This window comes from Macaca nemestrina, chromosome 17 (genome assembly GCF_043159975.1).
Source record: "Macaca nemestrina isolate mMacNem1 chromosome 17, mMacNem.hap1, whole genome shotgun sequence".
NCBI lineage: Eukaryota > Metazoa > Chordata > Mammalia > Primates > Cercopithecidae > Macaca > Macaca nemestrina.
This window is the reverse complement of record NC_092141.1, coordinates 91,698,311-91,722,605: the sequence shown is the minus strand read 5'-3', so window position 1 is coordinate 91,722,605 and position 24,295 is coordinate 91,698,311. Positions and strand designations below refer to the sequence as shown.

The window sequence follows — 24,295 nt, the reverse complement described above, 5'->3', positions numbered from 1 at the left end:
GCGGGGCCTGGCCGCAGAGACGAGCACAGGGATTGGGTGGCGGGAAGGGGCGGGGCGTGGCCGCAGAGTTGAGCGCTGGGATTGAGGGGGGAAGGGGAGGGGCCGGGAGGCAGGTAGGCGCGGGGGATTGGGTGGGGGTGAGATGACGTCAGGGGGCGGGGCCTGGCCGACGCGGGGGTCCGCTCTGCCTGTCCCGCCAACCCCGACCCCGACGGTTTGGGTTCAACCCTCCTGCACAAAACAAGTGGAAATGCTGATGGAAATAGTTAAAATAATATTTTCCAAAGAGCTGACCCAATAGCAAGGGACGTCAGCCCAAGGTGTGGGTACCGGGAGCCGAGAATGTGAAGACTCTGCTTTTCCCCGGGCGTTTGCTGAACCCGAGAACAGGGAGTGGCGGGCGCGCTCGGGGTGCAGGTGCAGTGGAGACACCTGCGCTAGACCTGGTCCCCGAGGCTGACAGCTAACGGTAGCCCTGCTGTTGCGGCCAGTGTCAGGCGTCAGCTGGGCTGGCCAGGAATTCCCAGACACCTGGCAAGGCAGGATTCGGGGTGGGTCGTGCGGAGGGCCTCGGCTTCCCCGCTTCCGAGGCCTTCCGACCTGGGCTGAGCCCGGCTACCCGAGTCCCGGGGTCTCCCGCTCACAGACTTCTCGGCCTCCGTCATTGCAAACGCCAGCTCCCCCCGTCCGTCTCCTGTCCTGGATCTATGTCTACATCCTACTGGTTCCGTCTCTTTGGAGAACCCTGACACAGCTCTCAACACAAGGATGAACTAACTGCAAGAAGGCCTGAAGACGAACTCTGCCAGGAGACGAAGAGGTTTCAGCCTTCAGCAAAGGATGGTTCATAGAAACCGTTCCCATAGTCGGCCCTTGCATGGATTACAACCCTAATTAATATTACCTACGGTAAACAAAAAATTCAAGTATAGATTTTAGTCTAAAGCAAATAGGAAATCTCGCTTCCCCGGACATTGGGAGAAGCAACCACAAATCCTCTCCTGAGGCCAGGTGCGGTGGCTCACGCCTGTAATCCCAGCACTTTGGGAGGCCAAGGCAGGTGGATCACTTTATAATTATTTATTAAATGGTATGTATGTGTGTGTTCACGCACTTTTCTGTGTGTATACTACATTTCACAATTTTAAAAAGCAAAAAAGATTAGCCGGGCGTGGTGGTGGGCTCCTGTAATCCCAGCTACTTGGGAGGCTGAGTCAGGAGAATCGCTTGAACCCGGGAGGCGGAGGTTGCAGTGAGCCGAGATGGTGCCATTGCTCCCCAGACTGGGTGACAAGAACAAAACTCCATCTCAAAAAAAAAAAAAAAGAACAAATGAAAATCTACAAATGGTAATAGATAAACCAAGGAACACTTTAGAGAAGAATGAGAGAATTAAAAGGTACTCTAAAGGCCGTGGAGTGTGTGAACCACTCCCTGTATGCTTCTCCTCTCAGCCAGGGCCTGTGGATGTCCCTGGTTTTATCTATGGCCTTGACCGTTTGGACATTTTTTTTTTTTTTTTTTTTTTTGAGACGGAGTATCGCTGTGTCGCCCAGGCTGGGGTGCAGTGGCGCGATCTCGGCTCACTGCAAGCTCCGCCTCCCGGGTTCACGCCATTCTCCTGCCTCAGCCTCCCAAGTAGCTGGGACTACAGGGGCCCGCCACCACGCCCGGCTAGTTTTTTGTATTTTTAGTAGAGACGGGGTTTCACCATATTAGCCAGGATGGTCTCGATCTCCTGACCTTGTGATCCACCCGTCTCGGCCTCCCAAAGTGCTGGGATTACAGGCTTGAGCCACCGCGCCCGGCCCCGTTTGGACATTTTAACTCCATGCCAAGAACATGAACATTTTCATCAGAACTATGCAACCATTACGTTTTTGTTGAGAACTTTTTTTTTTTTTTTTTTTTTTGTGATGGAGTCTCACACCCTGTCGCCCAGGCTGGAGGGCAGTGGTGCTATGTCAGCTCACTGCAACCTCTGCCTCCCAAGTTCAAGCGATTCTCCTGCCTCAGCCTCCAGAGTAGCTGGGATTACAGGCGCACACCACTATACCCGGCTCATTTTTGTATTTTTGGTAGAGATGGAGTTTCGCCATGTTGGCCAGGCTGGTCTTGAACTCCTGACCTCAGGTGATTTGCCTGCCTTGGCCTCCCAAAGTGCTGGGATTACAGGCATGAGCCACCGTGCCTGGCCAAAAGTCACTCTTGAAAACACTTTATCGGCCAGGCATGGTGGTGCCTGGTCCAGCTGCAGCCTCGCAGGGTACCCCCAGTGGCACCAGAAATGGCCTGCTCCACCATGGCCAGGGTGCCTGGCTGTGCAGTGGCCAGACCTCATGATTTCTCGCTCACATACCCCTCGCCACTCCATGCCTGGCAGATCTGAGATTCATACCAGTGCCATGAGCTGAGCACAGCCTGCCAGGCCAAGTGCACAGAACGAGCCCAGTGGTCCCGAGTAAAAACTTGGGCAGCCGGGCGTGGTGGCTCAAGCCTGTAATCCCAGCACTTTGGGAGGCCGAGACGGGCGGATCACGAGGTCAGGAGATCGAGACCATCCTGGCTGACACGGTGAAACCCCGTCTCTACTTTAAAAATACAAAAAACTAGCCGGGCGAGGTGGCGGCGCCTGTAGTCCCAGCTACTCGGGAGGCTGAGGCAGGAGAATGGCGGGAACCCGGGAGGCGGAGCTTGCAGTGAGCTGAGATCCGGCCACTGCACTCCAGCCTGGGCTGGCAGAGCGAGACTCTGTCTCAAAAAAAAAAACAAAAAACAAAAAAACAAAAAAAAAAACAAAAAAACTTGGGCAAAGGTGTGACCAGCCACAGAGGTTTCCAGCTGGCGAAGCGACACCCCGAGGATCCCCTGACATTACCACAGAGCCTGGTGCACAGTGCACTCAGAAAGTGTCTCCCAGCCGGGCGCAGTGGCTCGTACCTGTAATCCCAGCACTTTGGGAGGCCGAGGCAGGTGGATCACCTGAGGTCGGGAGTTGGAAACCAGCCTGGCTAACATGGTGAAACCCCGTCTCTACTAAAAATACAAAAATCAGCTGGGTGCGGTGGCGTGGGCCTGTAATCCCGGCTACTCGGGAGGCTGAAGCAGGAGAATCACTTGAACCCAGGAGGCGGAGGTTGTAGTCAGCTGAGATCGCACCGCTGCACTCCAAACTGGGTGACAGAGTGAGAATCTGACTCAAAAAAAAAAAAAAAACATGGTGTCTACTGTGGCCAGGATGGCCCAGGGCAGTGGAGGAGCTGGTGGCACATTTTCATCTTGTGGCTCCCTGAGATGCCCAGGATATGCTGATGAGTAGGATGAGTTTGGCTACTGTGCTGCAATCATCAAAAATTAAACAAAACTCTGTTGGACTTGGGTAATGCGCACACCCGGGGTGTTGGCGGGTAACGGGCACAGAACTGAGGCTCCACCCAACAGCCAATGTCAACTGATATAACTGGGTAGCTCCTGTGCCGGCAGCTCTAAACACCTCACATGTGCAAGGGGCCGTTCCCACTGGAGACATGGGGAAACTGAGGCCCAGAGGGGGCACTGCTGCCCAAACAACTTGGCAACCTGGCTGGGAGGCGGTGGAGTCAGGATTCCACCTCAGCCAAAGTTCTCACTCCCTCTCACCTCCAAGTACGCAAAATGAAGCTCACAACACTCGCCAGGTGGGATGTGGATTAAAGACATGAACGGACAGAAACAAGTGTTCCCAGGAGGGGGTTGGCCCTAACTAGGGGGCGTAGCTGAGCCTGCCGGAGCCTTTCTGTCCTCCACGTGGCTCCTGTCAGCCTGTGTGGGGTCTGGCCATCTCAGGGCTGCCCACAGCTGGTGAAGCCTCTGCAGGGGCCTGGGGCATCTCTTCCCACCAGCCTGCGGCATCACCTCCATTCTAAGTGAAGCTGCCGTGGTGCTAGGAAGAGCAGATGGGTCCCCCCGTACCCTGGGGAATGGCTGTGCCTGCTCTGGCTTTGAAAGGTGGCGCCTGTTGAAGGGTCCCCGTTCATCCACCTCCTTCCTGTCCTCCCCTCCTCCAGTGCCCTGCTCCTTCTGGCATCCCCGCCTCCCCCTCAGCCGCAGCTGCTGACCTCCTCAGGCAAGGGCCTGGGCTGAGACCAGGGAGCAATGCTCCCCCTGCCCTCCTTGAAGCCGGTCCTGCTTGACCCACTCAAAACCCAAGATTCTCCCCACAGCAGGCACTGGTGCTGGGGGAGGCTGCCCGTGCAGGCCGCTGTGGGGGCCGTGACCAGCTTAGGAGCTGCCACGTAGCTCAGAACGGGTTGCCTTTGGCCACCAACAGCTGGAGCACCCGCTCCAATTGAAGCCTGTATGTTTAGCCTGCATCCCTCTCCCTGACAACTGAGGGGTTTTCAAGCTCCCCAGAGCCTGAGTGGGAACCCTGGCGGCTCTGAACTGTAGAGCCAGGCGGGAACGGGGGGCGGGAGGGTCTGCTCGAACTTTCCGGAACAGAAACGATAGAGCACCCGTGTGAGCCCAGACCCGTCCCATCTTCTCTACTCGGGTCCGCCTGGTGTGAACCATCGGGGCAGAAACCTGGCAGGAGGTGGGGCAAGAACACAAGGACACAAGCCTTGGAGGCTGCACACTCCAGTGTCCACTGGCGTGGGGTGTGTACACCCAGGGTCTGAGCCTTGGAGGCTGCAGAACACCTAGCATGAGGTGTGGACGCCTGGGGTCCAGGACAGGCAGCAGCCACGTAGAGCTGGGCAGGCCCGAGCCGCAGCCTGCCCAGGGATCAGCGCTGCCCTCCCCAGGTACAGGCCAAGAGGAGCTGTGCCCAGCCTTGTGTGAGGCCCTGTCTTCCCCGGCCCCCACCCCTAGCTCCTCTGGCCACGCAGGACACGCCCACCTGGGCTGTGGGAGCCTCATCACCCTGGGGTCTGTGAACACACACCTGAGGGGTCTCCTCGGTCCCTCACACTTCCGATGGGCTCACCCGGGCCCACCCAGACCTCCCCTACCCGTCCAGCAGCTACAGCTCCGGCTGCTGAGGGTGGGGATGAGCAGGTGCAGGTGGGGTGTGCAGAGAGGGATGGGGAGAGCATGGCAGGAGGGCAGAGGTGGAATGGTGGAGCAGAAGGCAGGCATGGGGGCAGTGGGTGGGGCGAGTGAAGCCCTGGGTAGGGCAGGTGGAGCAGGGGCCGGGCACAGTGGGCGGGCAGGGGACAGGGGTGGAACACGGGGGCAGGGGTGGGTCATGGGGGCAGTGGGTGGAAAGGGGAGGCAGTGGGGTGGGGCATGGTACAGGGGGCGGGGCATGGGGCAGTGGGTGGGGTCAGGGGTGGTACAGGAGGCGGGGCATGGGGGTCAGTGGGAGGGGTGGGTGGAGCAGGGACCCGGCATGGGGGCAGGAGACGGGGTGGAAAACCAGGGCAGTGGGTGGAGTGAGAGTGGGGGATGCAGCAGGGGGAAGACATGGGGGCACTGGTTGGGTGAGTGGTAAGGGGAGAGGGACCCGGGCAGTGGGTGGGAAGGGTGGTAAGGGGGCAGGGCACGGGGGCAGTGGGCAGGGCAGGTGGTAAGGGGGTGAGGCATGGCGGCAGTGGGTGGGGCAGTGGCAGGGGCTGTGGCAGGAGCCCTATGTGAAAATGGGTTTTGTCTTCAGGGCTCTGGTACATCTGGGGCATCCATGAGGTTACAGTTTTGCTTAAAATAGGTTTTCTTTCTTTGTTTCTTTCTTTTTTTTTTTTTTTTTTTTTTTTTGAGACAGAGTCTCTTTTTTTTGAGACAGAGTCTGTCGCTCAGGCTGGAGTGCAGTGGCACAATCTCAGCTCACTGCAAGCTCCGCCCCCGGGGTTCAAGCGATTCTGCTGCCTCAGCCTCCGGAGTAGCTGGGATTACAGGCGCCTGCCACCATGACTGGCTAATTTTTGTGTTTTTAGTAGAGACGGGGTTTCATCATCTTGGCCAGGCTGGTCTTGAACTCCTGACCTCGGGATCCACCTGCCTCAGCCTCCCAAAGTGCTGGGATTACAGGCGTGAGCCACCGCGCCCGGCCAAAATAGATTTTCTTTCTATAGCAGAAGAGCAACTGGCCCCCTGGCTGTGAATGCTTGGTGAGTCATCAGCAAACGTACATCCAAACTGCTCAGCTGTTCGTTTCTATTTACTTCTTGACAGCAGAGGAGAGAAAAAAGAAGAGTTAGTTCCAATGCTCGAGTGCCCGGCTTTCAGGGAAATATGGTCAGTGTCTTTTTACAGTTCCTCAGTCTATTTTTATCTAGGCATCAGAGAATGAAACTTAAGAAAGAAATACTTTCCAATAGTCTGATGGTATAAAAATGTCGCATTACGTAAAAAAATTCCTCGTGTATTGCCCGGAGGTGGCAGGTGTTCCTCCTCCTCTCCACCTTCTGCAGTGGGGCCCCCCACGCACCACAACCGTGCTCTAGGCCAGAGACCGTCGACTGATGCCACAAAACACCCACTGCAGGACAAACCGCAGAATGAGTTCTTGCTGCAAAAACACAACCCACGTCTGGCAGCTCCTCAAACCACCGAATGGAGAGCTACCGCGTGATCCAGCAATTCTACTCCTACGTATATGCCCAGGAGAAATTCAAACAGACATCCACGCAGAGGCGCGTATACAGTGTTCACAGCAGCTCAACCTACGGTGGCCAAGAGACGAAGCCGTCCAAGTGTCCGCCGAGGAAAGAATGGATGGACCCCAAGCAGCATTTCCATACGATAATATTATTCAGCCAGGGCCGGATGCGGTGGCTCACGCCTGTCATCCCAGCACTTTGGGAGGCCAAGGCGGGTGGATCATAATGTCAGGAGTTCAAGACCAGCCTGGCCAAGATGATAAAACCCCATCTCTACTAAAAATACAAAAATTAGCCCAGCCTGGTAGCACATTCCTGTCATCCCAGCTACTCGGGAGGCTGAGGCAGGAGAATCACTTGAACTCAGAAGGCAGAGGTTGCAGTGAGCCGAGATCACACCACTGCACTCCAGCCTGAGTGACAGAGAGAGATTTCATCTCAAAAAAGAAAAGAAAGAAAGAAAGAAAGAAAGAAAGAAAGAAAGAAAGAAAGAAAGAAAGAAAGAAAGAAAAAATGATTACAAAAAATTATTGGGACATGGTGGTACGTGCCTGTAGTCCCAGCTACTTGGGAAGCTGAGGCAGGAGAATCACTTGAACTCTAGAGATGGAGGTTGCAGTGAGCCGAGATTGTGCCACTGCATTCCAGCCTGGGCAACAGAGCGAGACTCCGTCTCAAAAAAAATAAAAGGAGTACTTTTTTTTTGAGACAGTCTTGTTCTGTCTCCCAGGCTGGAGTGCCATGGTGCAATCTTGGCTCACTGCAACCTCTGCCTCCTGGGTTCAAGTGAGTCTCCTGCCTTAGCTTCCCGAGTAGCTGGGATCACAGGCATGCGCCACCACACCCAGCTAATTTTTGTATTTTTAGTAGAGACGGGGTTTCACCATGTTGGCCAGGCTGGGCTTGAACTCCTGACTTCAAGTGATCCGCCCACTGTGGCCTCCCAAAGTGCTGGGATCATTGGCCTGAGCCACTGCACCCAGCCCCAAAACGTAGGTGCTTCTGACACACGCTACAACATGGATGAAACTGGAGGGCGTTATGCTCAGTGAAATAAGCCAGCCACAGAAATACAACACTGTGTCATTCCACTTCTACGAGGGCTCTAGAGTCGTCACAGCTGTAGAGACGGAAGGTAAATGATGTTCCAGGGGTGGGGGAGAACGGACGGAGAGCTGAGGTTCGGCGGGACCGAGGTCTGTTTGGGGAGATAGAGAAGACCTGGAGAGGGAGGGTGGTGACGGCTGCACTGCAGCATGAATGTGGTTAACGACCAAAGTGCCAGAATTACAGACATGAGTCACTTTGGGAGGCCAAGGCAGGTAGATCACTTGAGGTCAGGAGTTTGAGACCAGCCTGGCCAACACAGAAACCTATCTCTCAGGGTTTCTGGGAGGCGAACATGGGTGAACCTCGGGTGTCCTGAGGTGGTCACTGCCCGTCGGCCCCAGGCCAGACGCTTCTGGATCCTCCCTTGCCCCCAGCCCTGCTGTCCCCATGGCCATGCTCTCCACTGCATGCTTGGCCACGGCAGACACCTCGACCCAGTGGAAACAGCAGTCACAGCTGCCCAGGAGATGCTGGCAGGAGCCACCAGGACCGAGGCCAACATTGGGAACGCGCCCTGCAGTGCGGGGACAGGATGAGGCTCTCGGGAGAGAGGCTGCCACATGGAAATAAAATTTCTCTTCAAATGTTGGGAAGGGCAGGACCCCCACTTTGACAATTCTGGGGGCATTTCTGATTGTTGCAGGTGGTGGCGGTGTTGCTGGCATCTAACGTACGGGGGCCAGGACATTGCCCAACACCCCACAGTGCTCAGGGTGCACCCCAGCCAAGAACCCTCGGGCCCAAGCATCGACAGGCTGGGTTGAAAACAACCTCCCTTAGTACTGAGGGCCATCCGAGGGCTCCTGGACCAGAGGCCAAGGGGACAGCCGCACCCACCTCCCCGCCCAGGTTCTGTAGGGTGGGCTCCACATTCCACAGCTTGTTCCCACCCTCGGTGGTACCCAGGTACCCCCCACCACGGGCTGTATGATGGACCAAATGTTTGTGTGCCCCCAGATTAATCTACTGAAACTGCACCTGCAAAGTGGTAGTCTTTGAAGATGGGGACTCTGGGCTCCTGCCTTTGGAATCTGCAGCTGCAGACCAGTCCTGCATCCTCACTGTCCCAGATCCACACCTGCAAGGCCTGATGGCCCAGGCAACCAGAATGACGGAGCCACTTCTTCCAGGGTTCCACCGACTCAAGACCAGCTCAGACCCGTCCCTGTCCACAGCGTGCCCTGCCTGGCTCCGGGGGGTCCTGGCTCCGGAGGGTGGGAAGTGGTTCATTAAGAGGCTGCATGGGTCGGGCACGGTGGCTCACATCTTTAATCCCAGCACTTTGGGAGGCTGAGGCGGACGGATCACAAGGTCAGGAGTTGGAGACCATCCTGGCTAACACAGTGAAACCCCGTCTCTACTAAAAAATACAAAAAAAAAAAAAAAAAAAATTAGCTGGGCGTGGTGGCGGGTGCCTGTAGTCCCAGCTACACGGGAGGCTGAGGCAGGAGAATGGCGTGAACCCGGGAGGCAGAGCTTGCAGTGAGCTGAGATCCGGCCACTGCACTCCAGCCTGGGTGACAGAGTGAGACTATGTATGAAAAAAGAAAAAAAAAAAAAAAAGAGGCTGCACGATGGTGAGCACGAGATGGGAGTGAAGAAGTTTAGGTTGGCCGGGTGCAGTGGCTCACGCCTGTAATCCCAGCACTTTGAGAGGCTGAGGCGGGCGGATTACGAAGTCAGGAGATCAAGACCATCCTGGCTAACACGGTGAAACCCCGTCTCTACTAAAAATACAAATAATTAGCCAGGCGTGGTGGCGGGTGCCTGTAGTCCCAGCTACTTGGGAGGCTGAGGCAGGAGAATGGCGTGAACCTGGGAGGCAGAGCTTGCAGTGAGCGGAGATAGTGCCACTGCACTCCAGCCTGGACGACAGAGCGAGACTCCGTCTCAAAAAAAAAAAAAAAAGAAGTTTAGGTCAGGGATTTGGATTGTCCTGAGGACAGACCACCCACCTGCCTGAGCCCCCCGTTTCCTCCGAGTGCAGGACACAGAGCAGTGCCCCGTGTATGAATGCTGAGGGGAGTGTGGGGACGACAGGCAGGGTGGGGGGAGTGTCCAGGGAGGGGCCAGGTCCGGGGAAAGGCCCGAGGCCGCACATCTCAGCCCTCACTCACCCAGCCTCAGCTGTGTCTGGAAACACGCCGGAAACTCCCCTGGGCATGGTCGTGGTCTCAAGTTGTTAGAACGTCACCACCCTCACATAAATGGGAGCCGAACGCACGTTAGGTTGACCTGGCTCACGAGTGGGGGGCCCAGAAAAGACTCAGGAGCTGGCTGGACACGCCCCTGAAAGCTTTGATTCTGCAGCCGGTGGAAGCAGCAGTGTCACGGAATTGCTAAGTCAGACACCAGGCTGCTGGTTCCACAGAACCAAACACGCTGGGCCAGCAGCGTCACCTTTTCCATTTTCTACAAGTTCACTACAAACCTTTCAGGGCTGCGCGGTCAGCGTGGAGGAAAAGTCAAAGTTCATTCCCGGGAGAGGCCGGGGGCGTTGCTGTGTGGTCGGCCCCACCCTGGAGGCGACAGGTGTGTCCGTGGATGATTCTGATGGGACCAGGGCAGAGGGGCTTCCTGCGGGAGCTGTCACCCCCCACCCCGGGTGGAGTCCTGAAGGACCCAGGGGTGCTGACCCAGTGAGAAGGGCCACGCACGTGCAAAACGGGGGCCTGGTTTGTTCAAGGTGCTGAAGTGGCATGAAGTATTCCAGAAACACGTCGTCTGGTGTCCTCGGCAAAACAGCTGAGAAGAGCAGACGTGGGCTGTGCCCTCGCGTGGGGCAGGAGCAGAAGCCACAACAGGGCCATGAGCTCAGCGCTGCAGGGAGGCACAGCCAGTGTGAGTAGGGGACACGGGCTGCGCCAGAATGCAGTAGAAGTGGGGTGTGAAGAGGTCAGGTGAGGGTTGGGTGGGAGTCGGGTGAGGGGTGAGGACAGAGTGAGTGGTGAGGTCAGGTTTGAGGTGGGGTGTGAAGAGGTCAGGTGAGGGTTGGGTGGGGGTTGGTTGAGAGGTAGGGTGAGAGGTGGGGGTTGAATGGGGGTCAGGTTTGAGGTGGGGATTGGGTGGGAGTCAGGTGAGACAACGAGGTGGGCCCTCAGGGGTCTCACAGGTGGATGGAGAAGCCACCCAAGCACTCATCCTGGGTCTCTTATGTCTCAGCCATGGCCAGCAGCCAACCCTGAACCCTCCCTGCTGTGCCTAAAGGGCGGAGCCAGTGCCCGGGGCCCTCACCGCGGGGAAGACTGGAGACCACAGCGCTGGGAGGCGGACGCAGGCTTCCCCTCTGAGCATTCGGAAGGCATGCGCTGTCTCCCGTTGGGGGTGGGCGCTGGTGCAGCTGTGTTTGGAAAGACCTCTCCCCACTTAGTTCTCAAAGTGGGGTTCCCGGAGCTGTAGCATCAGCACCATCTGTAACCATGTTGGAAATGCAGATTCCTGGGCCCCCAGTGCAGGATGGGAGGCTCTGAGTGTGGCCACCGTGCCCTGCTCCAGCGTGAGAACCACCGGCAGGGGGCTCTTCTTCTGAAGGGAAGAGGGGAATTGAGACTGTGCCAGGGGCAGCGGGTGCAGGGGAGAGCAGAGAGGGGCCTGGCGACGGCCTCTGCCTCGCCCACCAGCCTCGTCCAGCTGGGACCTTCTTGCCTCTGCCCCCGCTGGCCCTCCCGGCTGGAAACTGCGTCATCTGCTGGGGTTTCAGTTCCGTGCGTTCAGAGGACGCACTAAGGTGCAGAGATGCAGGGCCCCGAGGGTGATGAGACCCCCGCTGTGGTTGATTCACCCGAAGGTGGGCACTGGTCCCCACCGGGGAATTCCCTTACATGGGAATTTGGGGATCAGGCCTGAGAGTGAGTGAGGCTGTTCTCTCTCCAAGGGGTGAAACCCTGGGGCCATGTTTTCTCCTGTGAGGAGGGAGCCCCTCTGCAGCGACAGGAAGACAGGCAGGCACCGCGGGAGGAACGAAGGGGGGCCAGCCTCGCCGGCACTGGGTCCCTGGCTCAGCTGCTTCCAGCCCGGCCACACCTGGCCTTTCCCACGGCAAAGCCGGTCAGGAGACACTCCACCTATCCTTCCATAAAATCGACTTCTTGCTTAGGCTAGTTCAAGTTGCATTTCCACTGTTTGCACATAGCAGACGGAACTATTTTAAAAATGAAAAACATGTTAGCCTTTAAGCTAAATTTGGAAGAAGAAAAAAGAAAAATGCCCCCTCCCTGTACCCCTTCCATGGGAAAATGCTGAAATAGATATTATGTGAATTACTGAGGCTGGTTTAACTTCCAGCAACAGAAAATCCATCTGGAGGTGGCACCAGGGAGCTGCTCTGTGTCACAGGACAGGAGGTTCGCGGTGGGCCCACGGTGCCCGGATGCTGACGGGGGACTCGGAGTCTGGGTTCCTGTTGGCGAACCCCCAGCAGACGCCCTCACGTCTCACTGCTGGAGTCTCCTCGTGGGCCACACCTGCGTGGTCGCAGGCAGGGGTGGGCAGGAGCACGGGCATGGTTCAGAACAGCAGCTTTCACAGTGGGCCCCGTGGACCCCCACAGGTCTCTGAGACCCTTTCATGGTCCTGTTGCATTAGAGCCTACCCTACTGAGCTCCTCCTAACCTGATTACATCTGCAAAGACCAAAGTATTTCCAACGAAGGTCACAGTCACAGCTTCCAGAAGGTATGATTTCAATAAATCTTTTTAGAGACCCTGTTCAACCCAGACAACCATCACTTCATACATAGTAAACCTTTGTCTCCTGTTTTCTTGTGATTGCAGACAAGTCTAAACAGGATCGCTTTTTTTTGTTTTGTTTTGTTTTAGATGGCATCTCACTCTGTTGCCCAGGCTGGAGTGCAGTGGTGTGACAGGTTCACTGCAACCTCTGCCTCCTGGGTTCGAGCGATTCTCCTGCCTCAGCCTCCTGAGTAGCTGGGACTACAGGCTAGTGCCACCATGCTCAGCTAATTTTTGTATTTTTAGTAGAGATGGGGTTTTGCTACGTTGGCCAGGCTGATCTCGAACTCCTGACCTCAAGTGATCCACCCGCTTTGGCCTCCCAAAGTGCTGGGATTACAGGCATGAGCCACCGCACCCAGCCTCACCTGCACCTTCTGATGACATTTTACCCGTGGAGAAGCATCAGTAAATGTTCCTTTCGTTCCTTCTGCCCACTGAGGCCTAGCCTCCAGAGCAGCCCCAGGTCATGGGCGGGTGGACGTTCAAGGAGATTTCAGCCTGGCCACAGGGAGGAATGTTCCGATGATCTGAGATGGACAGGTCTGGAAACCTGGCTCTGAGTTGGGCAGAAGGTGGGCTAGTGCTATCCAGACACCTCCTTCTGCCTGGACTTTACACATGTACTGAAACTGGGGAGGAGGGAGAGGTATCCCACCACAGCACTGTCTGTCAGGAAGCTGGGGGCCCTGGTGGGAGGAACCCTTCTGCTTTGGCTTTAGAAATAAACATCTCTGTTTGGTGAAAGCAATGTTTGGGGCAAGAAGATGGACGCCCATATCTGAACACAGCCCTCTTCTGACGTGGTTATTTTACCTGGCCCTCCAGGTGGGAGTGGCCATGTTCCAGCTCAGCCAAGGCCAGCTTGGAGGCGACAACCAGGATGTGGTGAGGACCTTCTGTGGGGCAGGAGAAGAGCAGGCAGGGGCTCCGCCATCATTGATCCTCTGCAGGAAGTGGTCTGGCCACCCCTCTCCATGCCCCCCTGTGAACACTGCTGGGCTGCTGGGTGTGACCCCGAGGGTGGGCTGAGGACCTCCTGACCCCTACTGTACAGTGAGTCTGGATGTGTGGGTGGGAGAGAGCAGAAAAAGGTACCCTTTCCTCACTAGGTAATAGCCATGTGACCCACTGCTGATTGGAACATGGAGACTGAGGGTTAGGGATGGGAAGGAAACTCCCCTGAATTCTTCCAGTTTTTGGCAGAGTGGTGGGGTAGGGACTAAATGCTATCTTTCTTATAGTTTTCTAGTGTCCACCTTCCATCCTCTTTTCTTCCTCTGAACTTCCTTTAAAAAAAAAAATAATAATAGTGCTGTAATTCCAGCACTTTGGGAGGCCGAGGTGGGCGGATCACTTGAGGTCAGGAGTTCAAGACCAGCCTGGCCAAGGTGGCGAAATCCCATCTCTACTAAAAATGCAAAAATTAGCTGGGTGTGGTTGCACATGCCTCTAATCCCAGCTACTTGGGAGGCTTGAACCCAGGAGGTGGAAGTTGCAGTGAGCCAAGATTACGCCACTGCACTCCAGCCTGGGCATCAGAGCAAGACTCTGTCTCAAAAAAAAAAAAAAAAAAAAAAGGTGACTGCATTAGTAACTAAAGCAACTAATCAATCAATGAAGAAGAACAGGTGATGCAAACTAAATTGGCATTCCGAAGTAAACATTTTCCAGGTCCAAATGAGTGCAAATGACAAATATAATAATCTTGACTTCAGTCTCTTTTGTAATTCTTCTTCTGCTCCTTCTTCTGTTCCTCCCCCCAAAAAACTTCTGATGGGGTCTAGAGCAGTTCCCTACACAACGCAGGGTGGAGGGGATGAAGTGGGGGAGGCATTATCCTTCTTCTTGGACGGAGTTCGCCGCTTGCCTGCTGCCTGAATTTTGCACCAAATAAACCAGTGTGCACCTGGTGAGACCCTCAGAGCGAAGGGCAGGCCTCGCCCTGGCACCCCTTGCTCTTGAGAGCAGAAGAGAAGCCTGAAGGCTGGAGGGGTCCCACCCCATCTTCTCCAGTACACACACAAACACATGCATGGATGCACAAACAAGCAAGTGCACACACACATAGGAGCACATGCATAGACAGAAGCAGCACACGCAGACACACACATGCAAAGATGCCTGCAAAGGCACACATGCACATACATGTGCAGACCTGCAGAGGCACACGTGCACACGCAGACACATACATGTGCAGACACCTGCAGAGGCACACATGCACACGCAGACACATACATGTGCAGACACCTGCAGAGGAACACGTGCACACGCAGACACATACATGTGCAGACACCTGCAGAGGCACACATGCACACGCAGATATGCACACACACGAACACATGCGTACGTACACAGGCGCATGTGCACACACAGGCATTCAGGCACGCCGCGTAAATGGGGCAAGGACGAGGCCCTGGATGAACTGTGGGGAGAGACCGCGAGCCTGGATTCTACGGCGACAGGGACTCTTGCGGCGAGGCGGCCTGCGGGGGGCCTTCCAGCCGCGTCCGCGAACTGGACCGACCCCCTAAGCCCCACCCGGCCCGGCACCGGAGGTCTCCCTGGTGGGCAGGTGGGGAGGCCCCACGCCGGGACCCAGCACGGCCCCACGCCCCGCCCGACTCGGGGCGTGCAGACCCGACGGCGTGGGAGCGAGTTCGCGGCGCTGACAGGCGCACGCGAGAGTGTAAACACTCGGCCCCACCCCCTACTCGCCCCCGCCCCGCCTCGCCATTGGCTGCGGGAGCAGAGTCCCCGCCTCCTGTTTGTTCTGGCTCCGCCCCTGCTCCGTCTCCGGGCCTCCATTGGCTGCGGCGACAGCGTCCTTCCAGGAGGGGCGGTTGGGCTTCAGCCCGGAGGCGGCGACGAGAGTAAGATGGACGGACAACCACACCAATGAAAGTGCGCAGCCGCCCTAGCAACTGCGGTCCACCAATGGCGGGGCCGGGCGGGGCTGCGCGCTGTCAGCGCTGGGCGGCGGGGCGGGGCCGGCTGCAAGCAAGGACTCGGGGCCCGCGCGGCGCCTCTCGGGGCCCGGCCGCCGCTTCTGCGCGCAGCCCCGCAGGCCGGGCATGGGTTGGGGCGCCGGGCCGGCACGATGAGCGCGCTGGGCAGCCCGGTCCGGGCCTACGACTTCCTGCTCAAGTTCCTGCTGGTGGGCGACAGCGACGTGGGCAAGGGCGAGATCCTGGCGAGCCTGCAGGACGGCGCGGCCGAGTCCCCGTACGGCCACCCGGCGGGTGAGCGCGGGCGGAGGGCGCGCCTGGGTGCGGGCGTGGGTCCGGGGAGGGGCGCGGGGCTGGGAGGGGGTGCGGGTGGGGGTCCGGGTTCGGAGGCACGAGGCCGGGGAGGGGTCGGGAAGAGGCGGGGGCGCGGGCCCGGGGAGGGTAGGAGTCCGGGTCCGGGGGCGCGCGGCTGAGGAGGAGCGCGGTTCGCCTTTCTCCGCCCGGCCTGGCCCTCGTGCGGCGGCGTCCCTGTTACACCCGGCACCGTCCCTGTTACACCCGGCACCGTCCCTGTTACACCCGGCACCCCCGTTCCGCTCGAGGCCCCCGCGGCGCAGTCTCCATCCTTCTCCGCAGTCTGCGCGCAGCGGGAGCCCGCGGCTGGGCCGGTCGCTGTGCCCCTCCCGACCTGGGGCCGCCTCCGCGGGGACCCGGGGAGGACTCGGGTCCGCACGTGCGCGTTCGGCCGCGGGGGCGGGAGGGGCGGGAGGGGACGCGAGCTCCGGGGCGCCTGGGGCGGAGCGCGGCGAGCAGGCTCCCAGGTGCTGGGTCTGCGCGTGGATCGGAGGGGAGGGGAGACCAGGGTCCGGTCCCGAGGCCAGGGGTCCCGCGTGTCCGGGGGAGAGGAAGGAGCGCAGGTGACTCGCGTGCGGAAGAGGGGACCCCCCACGACAGCGGCCGGAGAGGGGGTTCCAGGGCGAGGGGAGGCCGCAGCGCACAGAGCTCCCAGGCAGACAGCCCGGGGATCCCCGAAGTTTGAGGCTTGAAAGCCGGCGCCCGGCGAGGGGGTGGACGGCTCCGGGGAAAGAAAGGCGAGGGCAGGAACCAGGAGAAGGGGGAATGCGCAGAGGCGGACACCTCGGCCGGGAGTGAGGAGCAGGCGGGGCCTTCACCCACCCGCGTCCCTGGAACCGCGCGGACGAGGCCGACCCTGCGGCTGTGGACGGAGCCCCGCTGTGCCCACCTGCCTGCCACGCCTCGGGGCTGAACCCACACTTCCAACAGAGACCCCCCCTCTGGGTCCTGGGCGGAGGAGGGGAGCCGAGGCTTGGAGATGGAGTCTTGGTGGGAAGGCCCTGTCAGCTCTGGGGCCTGGGAAGGGTCCTGCCAGAGACGAGCTTTGCCAGAGCGGGTGGGAGGAAGCGGGATCTGAGGCTGCAGAGTAGAGGGTGCAGGCCGTCTCCTACCGGCAGCTCCAGGCAGGCTGCATGAGGACCCAAGGGAGGGGAGCGTGGCACGGCTGGAGGGGGTGGCCTGAGACTGTGGAGCGTGGGGTGAGACTCAGGTGCCCGGCCACGCCTCAGCTTAGGGAAGGGGGTGAGGAGTTTGGGGGAGCAGCTGAGATGGGCTTGGGCTCACGACCAGCACCCGGAGGCTTCCTTAAACTGCAGCACGCCGGGGAGTCTCTCGCAGCCGACGGGTGCAGAGTGTGCTCCGTGGGGCAGGAGGGGAGTCTGCGTCTTTACCTGTCCCCACCCCACTCCCCGCTCAGCGGCAGGTCTCTAGGACCGTGGTGTCCAGTCACATGCCATGAGCCACGTGTGGCTGTGGAAGTGTCATTATAAGGAAACAAAACAAAAAGCTTCCATTAGTCACATTTCTAGATAGTTCGGATGTCGCTGTGGCAAAGTCTGGGGGCCAGCGCTGCCCTGGAGATTGAGCGCCTGGAGGACGGGGCTTTGTCTGCACGGTGCCCTCGGGGTCTGGGCTCAGTGAGGGATGAACCCTACCAGAGCTAGAGGAATAGAGCACCCGACAACGTGTAGCCCAGACGAATGTGGCCCTGTAAGAGCTGTGCGTGTTTTGGGGGAGCAGACGGTTGACGGTGTTGAGTTTGATTGAAGGTGAGTGCCATGGGGCATGCGTGAGGAGAGCCACGCACAGAATGTTTGTGAAACTTCCTTCTGGTTGGTTTGAACGACGGCTCAGGGATGCTTCTGCTGCATGACTTTTGGTTGCTACATGCTGAACTGAAGACGACCCAAAACAACGGACCAATGCTTTCTCCTAAATGCTTTCCCTTGACAGGGAGAGAGGGTTTAGGCTAAAAATACAACCTCCCACCGGGCCGGGTGCGGTGGCTCACACCTGTAATCCCAGCACTTTGGGAGGCCAAGGCGGGCGGATCACCTGAGGTCAGGAGTTTGAGACCAGCCTGACCAACATGGAGAAACCCCCGTCTGTACTAAAAATACAAAATTAGCCAAGCATGGTGTCACATGCCTGTAATCCCAGCTACTCGGGAGGCTGAGGCAGGAGAATCGCTTGAACCTAGGAGGCAGAAGTTGCAGTGAGCCGAGATTGCACCATTGCACTCCAGCCTGGGCAACAGAGCGAAACTCTATCTAAAAAAAAAAAAAAAAGACGCCTCCCACCAAAAGCTTTGTTGTCAACCTGGCCTGAGCTGCTGTAGAAAAAACTGCTATCGTGGGTGTACCCTTGCAGGTTTTTTATTTACCAAACATTTGTTTTAGGGTTAAGAAAAGTTACTCTGAAAAATAGTAAGAAGTTGAGATCATTATGATTTGTTTTTAATTTTTTCAGAGACAGGGTCTTCTCTGCTGCCTGGGCTGAAGGCAGTGGTGAGGATTGCAGATCACTGCAGCCTTGACCTCCCTGGGATCAAGCCATCCTCCTGTCTTGGCCTCCCTAAATGCTGGGATTATAGGCCTGAGCCGCAGCAGCTAGCCATGCTTTTTTTTTTTTTTTAATGACATGTTTCACTGAGAAACAGTGAATGTAAGTGCTTCTGTTACTGAAAGGTGAGGGCAACCGGGCTCGGTCGCTCACAGCTGTAATCCCAGCACGTGGGGAGGCCGAGGTGGGCGGGTCATGAGGTCAGGAGTTTGAGACCAGCCTGGCCGACATGGTGAAACCCCATCTCTACTAAAAATACAAAAATTAGCCGGGCGTGGTGCTGCATGCCTGTAATCCCAGCTACTCAGGAGGCTGAGGCAGGAGAATTGCTGGAACCCAGGAGGCAGAGGGTGAAAGTGAGCTGAGATTGTGCCACTATACTCTAGCCCAGCAACAGAGCGAGACTCCGTCTCAAAAAAAAAAAAAAAAAAAAGAAAGGTGAGGGCTTTCGTAACTCCACACTCCATCCCCTCCACCCGACTCATCCTGAGTTTTGTAGCCCAGGCTGTTATTTTTATATTGTTCAGGTTTTTAGCCCTTGCTTCTGTATTGGGGCTGTAGTGCCCACAAGAATTTAGTATCAATTCAACATTTAAATATAGTCAGTGCTCACCAAAGTCCTTTGACCATTTCTGTCTTTGTTCATTGTGCTCTCTCTCTTAATTAGCTAGATTTCATTATCAGTCGTTTTTTTCAGAAGGACTCGAGTATTTCCTGAGTGTTTTTGTGTCTGAGAACGTCTCCCCGTGGTCTTTCTTTGAACAATACAAAGATATCTTGGCTGGGTATAATACTCTTAGATTTGTTTTCTTCCCCAACACTTTGCAGCTGTCATTCCACCATCTCCTGGCTCGCATGGGTTGTGATGAAGCCCAAGGTCGGCTGATTTTTCCCGGTGTGGAGGATTGTCCTTCCCTTCGTGAATTTCTGAGGAATTCTTTCTTTTTGTCTCACAGTTCTTCTGCTTAACCAGACCATGTCTCAGAGTTGAATGTTTTGTGTTAAACTTCTAGTATGCATGTACTCTTTGAGTTTCCAGGTGTGTGTGTGTGTGTATTATATATATATTTTTTTCTTAGACGGAGTCTCAATCTGTTGCCCAGGCTGGAGTGCAGTGGTGTGATCTCGGCTCACTGCAACTTCCACCTCCCAGATTCAAGCAATTCTCCTGCTTCAACCTCCCAAGTAGCTGGGATTACAGGTGCCCACCACCATGCCGGGCTAATTTGTTATTGTATTTTTAGTAGAGACAGGGTTTTGCCATGTCGGCCAGGGTGGTCTCGAACTCCTAACCTCAGGTGATCCGCCTGGCTCAGCCTCCGCAAACCTGGGACTACAGGTGTGAGCCACAGTGCACGGCCTGAATTTTTGTGATTTTCTTATGCCTTTCCTATTTGTTGGTAATTCTGATTTCAGTAAACTGTTCTAGCTGTTTTAACTTACTGATTAGTTCAGTAAAGACATTATTTTCCTCTCCTAATTTTCTCTTAGTTTTGGAGTTTTCCTTTTTTTTTTTTAGAGACGGAGTCTCGCTCTGTCACCCAGGCTGGAGTGCAGTGGCACGATCTCGGCTCACTGCAACCTCTGCCTCCTGGGTTCAAGCAATTCTTTGCCTCAGCCTCCCGAGTAGCTGGGATTACAGGCATCTGCCACCACGCCCAGCTAATTTTTGTATTTTTTAGTAGAGATGGGATTTCACCATGTTGGCCAGGCTGGCTCGAACTCCTGACCTCGTGATCCGCCCTCCTCGGCCTCCCAAAGTGCTGGGATTACAGGCGTGAGCCATTGCGCCTGACTTTTTTTTTTTTTTTTTTTTTTTGAGACGGAGACTCACTCTGTTGCCCAGGCTGGAGTGCAGTGGTGCGGTCTCAGCTCACTGCAACCTCTGCCTCCCAGGTTCAAGCCATTCTCCTGTCTCAGCCTCCCGAGTAGCTGGGACTACAGGTGTATGCCACCATGTCTGGCTAATTTTTTTATTTTTAGTAGAGACAGGGTTTCACTTCGTTCGCCAGAATGGTCTGGAACTCCTGACATCAAGTGATCCGCCTGCCTCGGCCTCCCAAAGTGCTGGAATTGCAGGCGTGGGCCGCCGCGCCTCGCCCTACGTGCACTTCTGTGACTGTCTCTGGCCCCCATTATGTGAATGAGCCTCTGCCGTGTTGTGTGAGGCTGTGGGGTGTTAATTCCCGTGGCGTGTTCACTTCCCTTTTGTGACTCTACCACGATTTTTTTCTCCCTCCTGCGGGTGACGGGCATTTGGGTGGTTTCTGGTTTCTGACTATTACGACTTGTTCTGCTGCGAACATTCCTGGTACGTATCCTTCGCGTTTCTGTTGAAAGTTACCTGTGCGTGCGAATCTCTGGGTATCAGGCATGCAAATGTCTATGTAGGTTTCCCTGTAGTAGATTCTCCCAAAGCATTTTTCACTTGGTGCTCCCACCAGCAAAGCCGGAGGCCCCGGCTCCGTCACCTTCCCTCCCAGCACGGGACTGTCTCTCTCTTTCTGGGTGGTGTGCAGTTTGCCTTTGCATTTCTCTGATAACTAATTGAGCACCTTTTCATACGTGTATGCGAATTTCCTCTTTTGAAAAATGCCCAAGTTGGCTGGGCGTGGTGACTCACATCTGTAATTCCAGCACTTTGGGAGGCTGAGGCAGGTGGCTCACCAGCGGTCAGGAGTTCGAGACCATCCTGGCCAACATGGTGAAACCCTGTCTCTACTAAAAATACAAAAAGGGCCGGGCGCGGTGGCTCAAGCCTGTAATCCCAGCACTTTGGGAGGCCGAGACGGGCGGATCACGAGGTCAGGAGATCGAGACCATCCTGGCGAACACGGTGAAACCCCGTCTCTACTAAAAAAATACAAAAAACTAGCCGGGCGAGGTGGCGGGCGCCTGTAGTCCCAGCTACACAGGAGGCTGAGGCAGGAGAATGGCATAAACCCGGGAGGCGGAGCTTGCAGTGAGCTGAGATCCGGCCACTGCGCTCCAGCCCCGGCGACAGAGCGAGACTCCGTCTCAAAAAAAAAAAAAAAAAAAAAAAAAAAAAAAAAAAAAAATATTAGCTGGGCCTGCGCCTATGGTCCCAACTATGTGGGAGACTGAGGCAGGAGAAGCGCTTATACTCGGGAGGCAGAGGTTACAGTGAGCTGCAGTCGCACCACTGCACACCAGCTTGGGTGACAGAGTGAGACTCCGTCTCCAAAAATTAAAAAAAAAGAAAAAGGCCGGGCGCTGTAGCTCACGCCTGGCAGGCACCTGTAGTCCCAGCTACTCGGGAGGCTGAGGCAGGAGAATGGCAGGAACCCAGGAGGCAGAGCTTGCAGTGAGCTGAGATCGTGCCACTGCACTCCAGCCTGGGCGAAAGAGCGAGACTCCATCTCAAAAAAAAAAAAAAGAAAAAGAAAGAAGAAAAATGCCTGTGTCTTATGTCTGTTTTTTCATTTTGGTTGAATTTCTTTCAATGATTGCTAGGAGTGTTTAAAACATAGATTCTGGCTGTGAGTCCTTTGTCGGCTGTGTGGTCCTGGATATCCACACTCATCTGCACGTTACCTTTCCACTCCTTTAATAGTATCTTTGGATGAACAGAAGCTCTTAATTTTAACATAATCTAAATTATCAGTGTTTTGTGGTTAGGACTTTGGGTCCTGTTTAACAAACTTTTGCTGCTCCCAGATAACAAAAATGTTCTCTACAAGCATCGTTTTACCTTTGACATGAGCGGCTGCCTCCAGCTGGGGTGAGGCCTGAGGCAGGGATGAAGACGCATTGTTTTCAGTTGGATGCCTGCCCCCCACCCCAGCTCCCCCACATTGCACGGCCACCCTTGTCCCAGCCCGGAGCCCACTTGTGGGTCTGGGTCTGCACCGTTGGCCTGCCTGTCTCTCGTGTGTGTGCCCCGGGTCAGACTCTGTCTTCTGTGGGTGGACGTGCCCTGTGCTGTCTGGGGCGGTCAGATGCATCTTGTCCTTGCCCAGGCAACTGTGCCCAGGTGTTCCCTTTGCTCTGATACAGTCAGCGAGGCCTGGATTCTCCCTCCTGGGCATTTGTCTTCCTCTTGGTCTGTAGTTGGAGGGCGGAGTTCTTGGATCCTGGACCCTGTCGGCAATCTGAGTCCACAGACTGTGCGGACCCCCCTGCTCTGCCTGTTACCCAGGGAAATGTCTTGTGTTCTGCAGCAACACCTCACACACACTGGCCCCCTGGTTCCCGGTGGCCTGGCCCCGTTTCTGTCTGGCAGCTGGGCCCCCGGTTCAGGCTCTTTCTCCTTGGAAGTTCCGTTTCTTTCCAGGCAAGGGTGGAAGGAGAAAGGCATCACCAGGCTGGCCCAGGATACTGTCGGGGCACGGCAGGGTCCTGTCTCTCCGCCACCCCAGCTGGTGTTTCTAACACCAAATTGTGACCCTTCTCTGAGTGCTGAGTTTTCTGCCTTTTGCACATTATTTTAAATTTTTTGAGACAGAGTCTTGCTCTGTCGCCCAGGCTGGAGTGCAATGTTGTGACATCGGCTCACTGCAACCTCTGTCTCCTGGGTTCAAGTGATTCTCCTGCCTCAGCCTCCTGAGTAGCTGGGATTACAGGCGCATGCCACCAGGCCCGGCTAATTTTTGTATTTTTAGTTGAGATAGGGTTTCACCCTGTCGGTCAGGCTGGTCTCGAACTCCTGACCTCAGGCAATCCTCCCTTCTTGGCCTCCTGAGTAGCTGGGATTACGGGCGTGAGGCACCGCGCCTGTTTATTAGTGACAGGGAGGGAGGTGGAATAACTACACCAGATGCCACCACCTCTTGCCTCCCACCCTTTTCCCCAGCATGAGGGCCTCACCGTCTTCTCCAATCCTTTCTCCTGGCTGTTTCTTCAGCATCCTTTTCCCAGCATGAAAATCCCATTGTTCTTTCTTTGTTTCATTTTTGCTAAGAGCTGATGATAATAACCCTCACTTACTGAGGGGGAGTCATCTCGAGAGAGGATGTATTGTGAGGCCCAGAGAGGCTGAGCTACTCCCTCAGGACTACACGGTGCATGGACGGACGGGGGTGCAGGTGCAGGGCCTGGCCCTCCCCTGTTTCCAGTGTTTAATGTTGGGAAAACCCTCCTCAGAAGGAGCTTTTCTTCCTGGAGAGGACATCAGAACTCCGCTACTGAATGACCCAGTTGCTGGGGTTTGCTCCTTCCTCTCTGCCTTGGACAGATGCTCCCCGGGGACACGCGTGCACAGTCCGTGCTCCCTCCAGTTCTGCAGATCTTCCCCCCGGACACACATGCACACTCCATGCTCCCCCGGGACACGCGTGCACACTCCGTGCTCCCTCTGATTCTGCAGATCTTCCCCTGGGGAAACGCGTGCACACTCTCTGCTCCCCGGGGACATGCGTGCACATTCCGTGCTCCCTCTGATTCTGCAGACAGCCATGGATTTGCTGCTCGACACAGCTACTCTTCTGGTTTCCCTTGGCAACCACCTCGAGATTTTAAACACGATTTATAAAGTCATCACTTCCTTTTTTTTTTTTTTGAGATGGAGTCTCGCTCTGTCACCCAGGCTGGAGTGCAGTGGCCGGATCTCAGCTCACTGCAAGCTCTGCCTCCCGGGTTTACGCCATTCTCCTGCCTCAGCCTCCCGAGTAGCTGGGACTACAGGCGCCCGCCACCTCGCCCGGCTAGTTTTTTGTATTTTTTAGTAGAGACGGGGTTTCACCGTGTTAGCCAGGATGGTCTCAATCTCCTGACCTCGTGATCCGCCCGTCTCGGCCTCCCAAAGTGCTGGGATTACAAGCGTGAGCCACCGCGCCTGGCCAGTCATCACTTTCAAGTTTGAACTGAAAGTCAAATAATATTTTATCCTACTTCTTTATGGTGCAATCCTTAAGGAGGAGATGGTTTTCTGGGTTTTTTTTTTTTTTTTCTTTTTGAGATGGAGTTTTGCTCTGTCGCCCAGGCTGGAGTGCAGTGGCACGATCTTGGTTCACTGCAACCTCCGCCTCCTGGGTTCAAGCAGTTCTCTGCCTCA

The 24,295-nt window shown here is 56.1% G+C and overlaps 1 protein-coding gene across 1 annotated transcript in view; it reads left to right on the top strand.

Annotated features, from left to right (window-relative positions):
- Positions 1-15,445: 15,445 nt before the first annotated feature.
- The window catches only part of LOC105469352 (RAB40B, member RAS oncogene family), a 35,673-nt gene continuing 26,823 nt past the window's right edge, over positions 15,446-24,295 (top strand). The window contains exon 1 of the mRNA XM_011720300.2: positions 15,446-15,660. Coding sequence (XP_011718602.2) covers positions 15,519-15,660 — 142 coding nt within the window. The 5' untranslated portion in view covers positions 15,446-15,518. The remainder of the gene's footprint in view (positions 15,661-24,295) is intronic.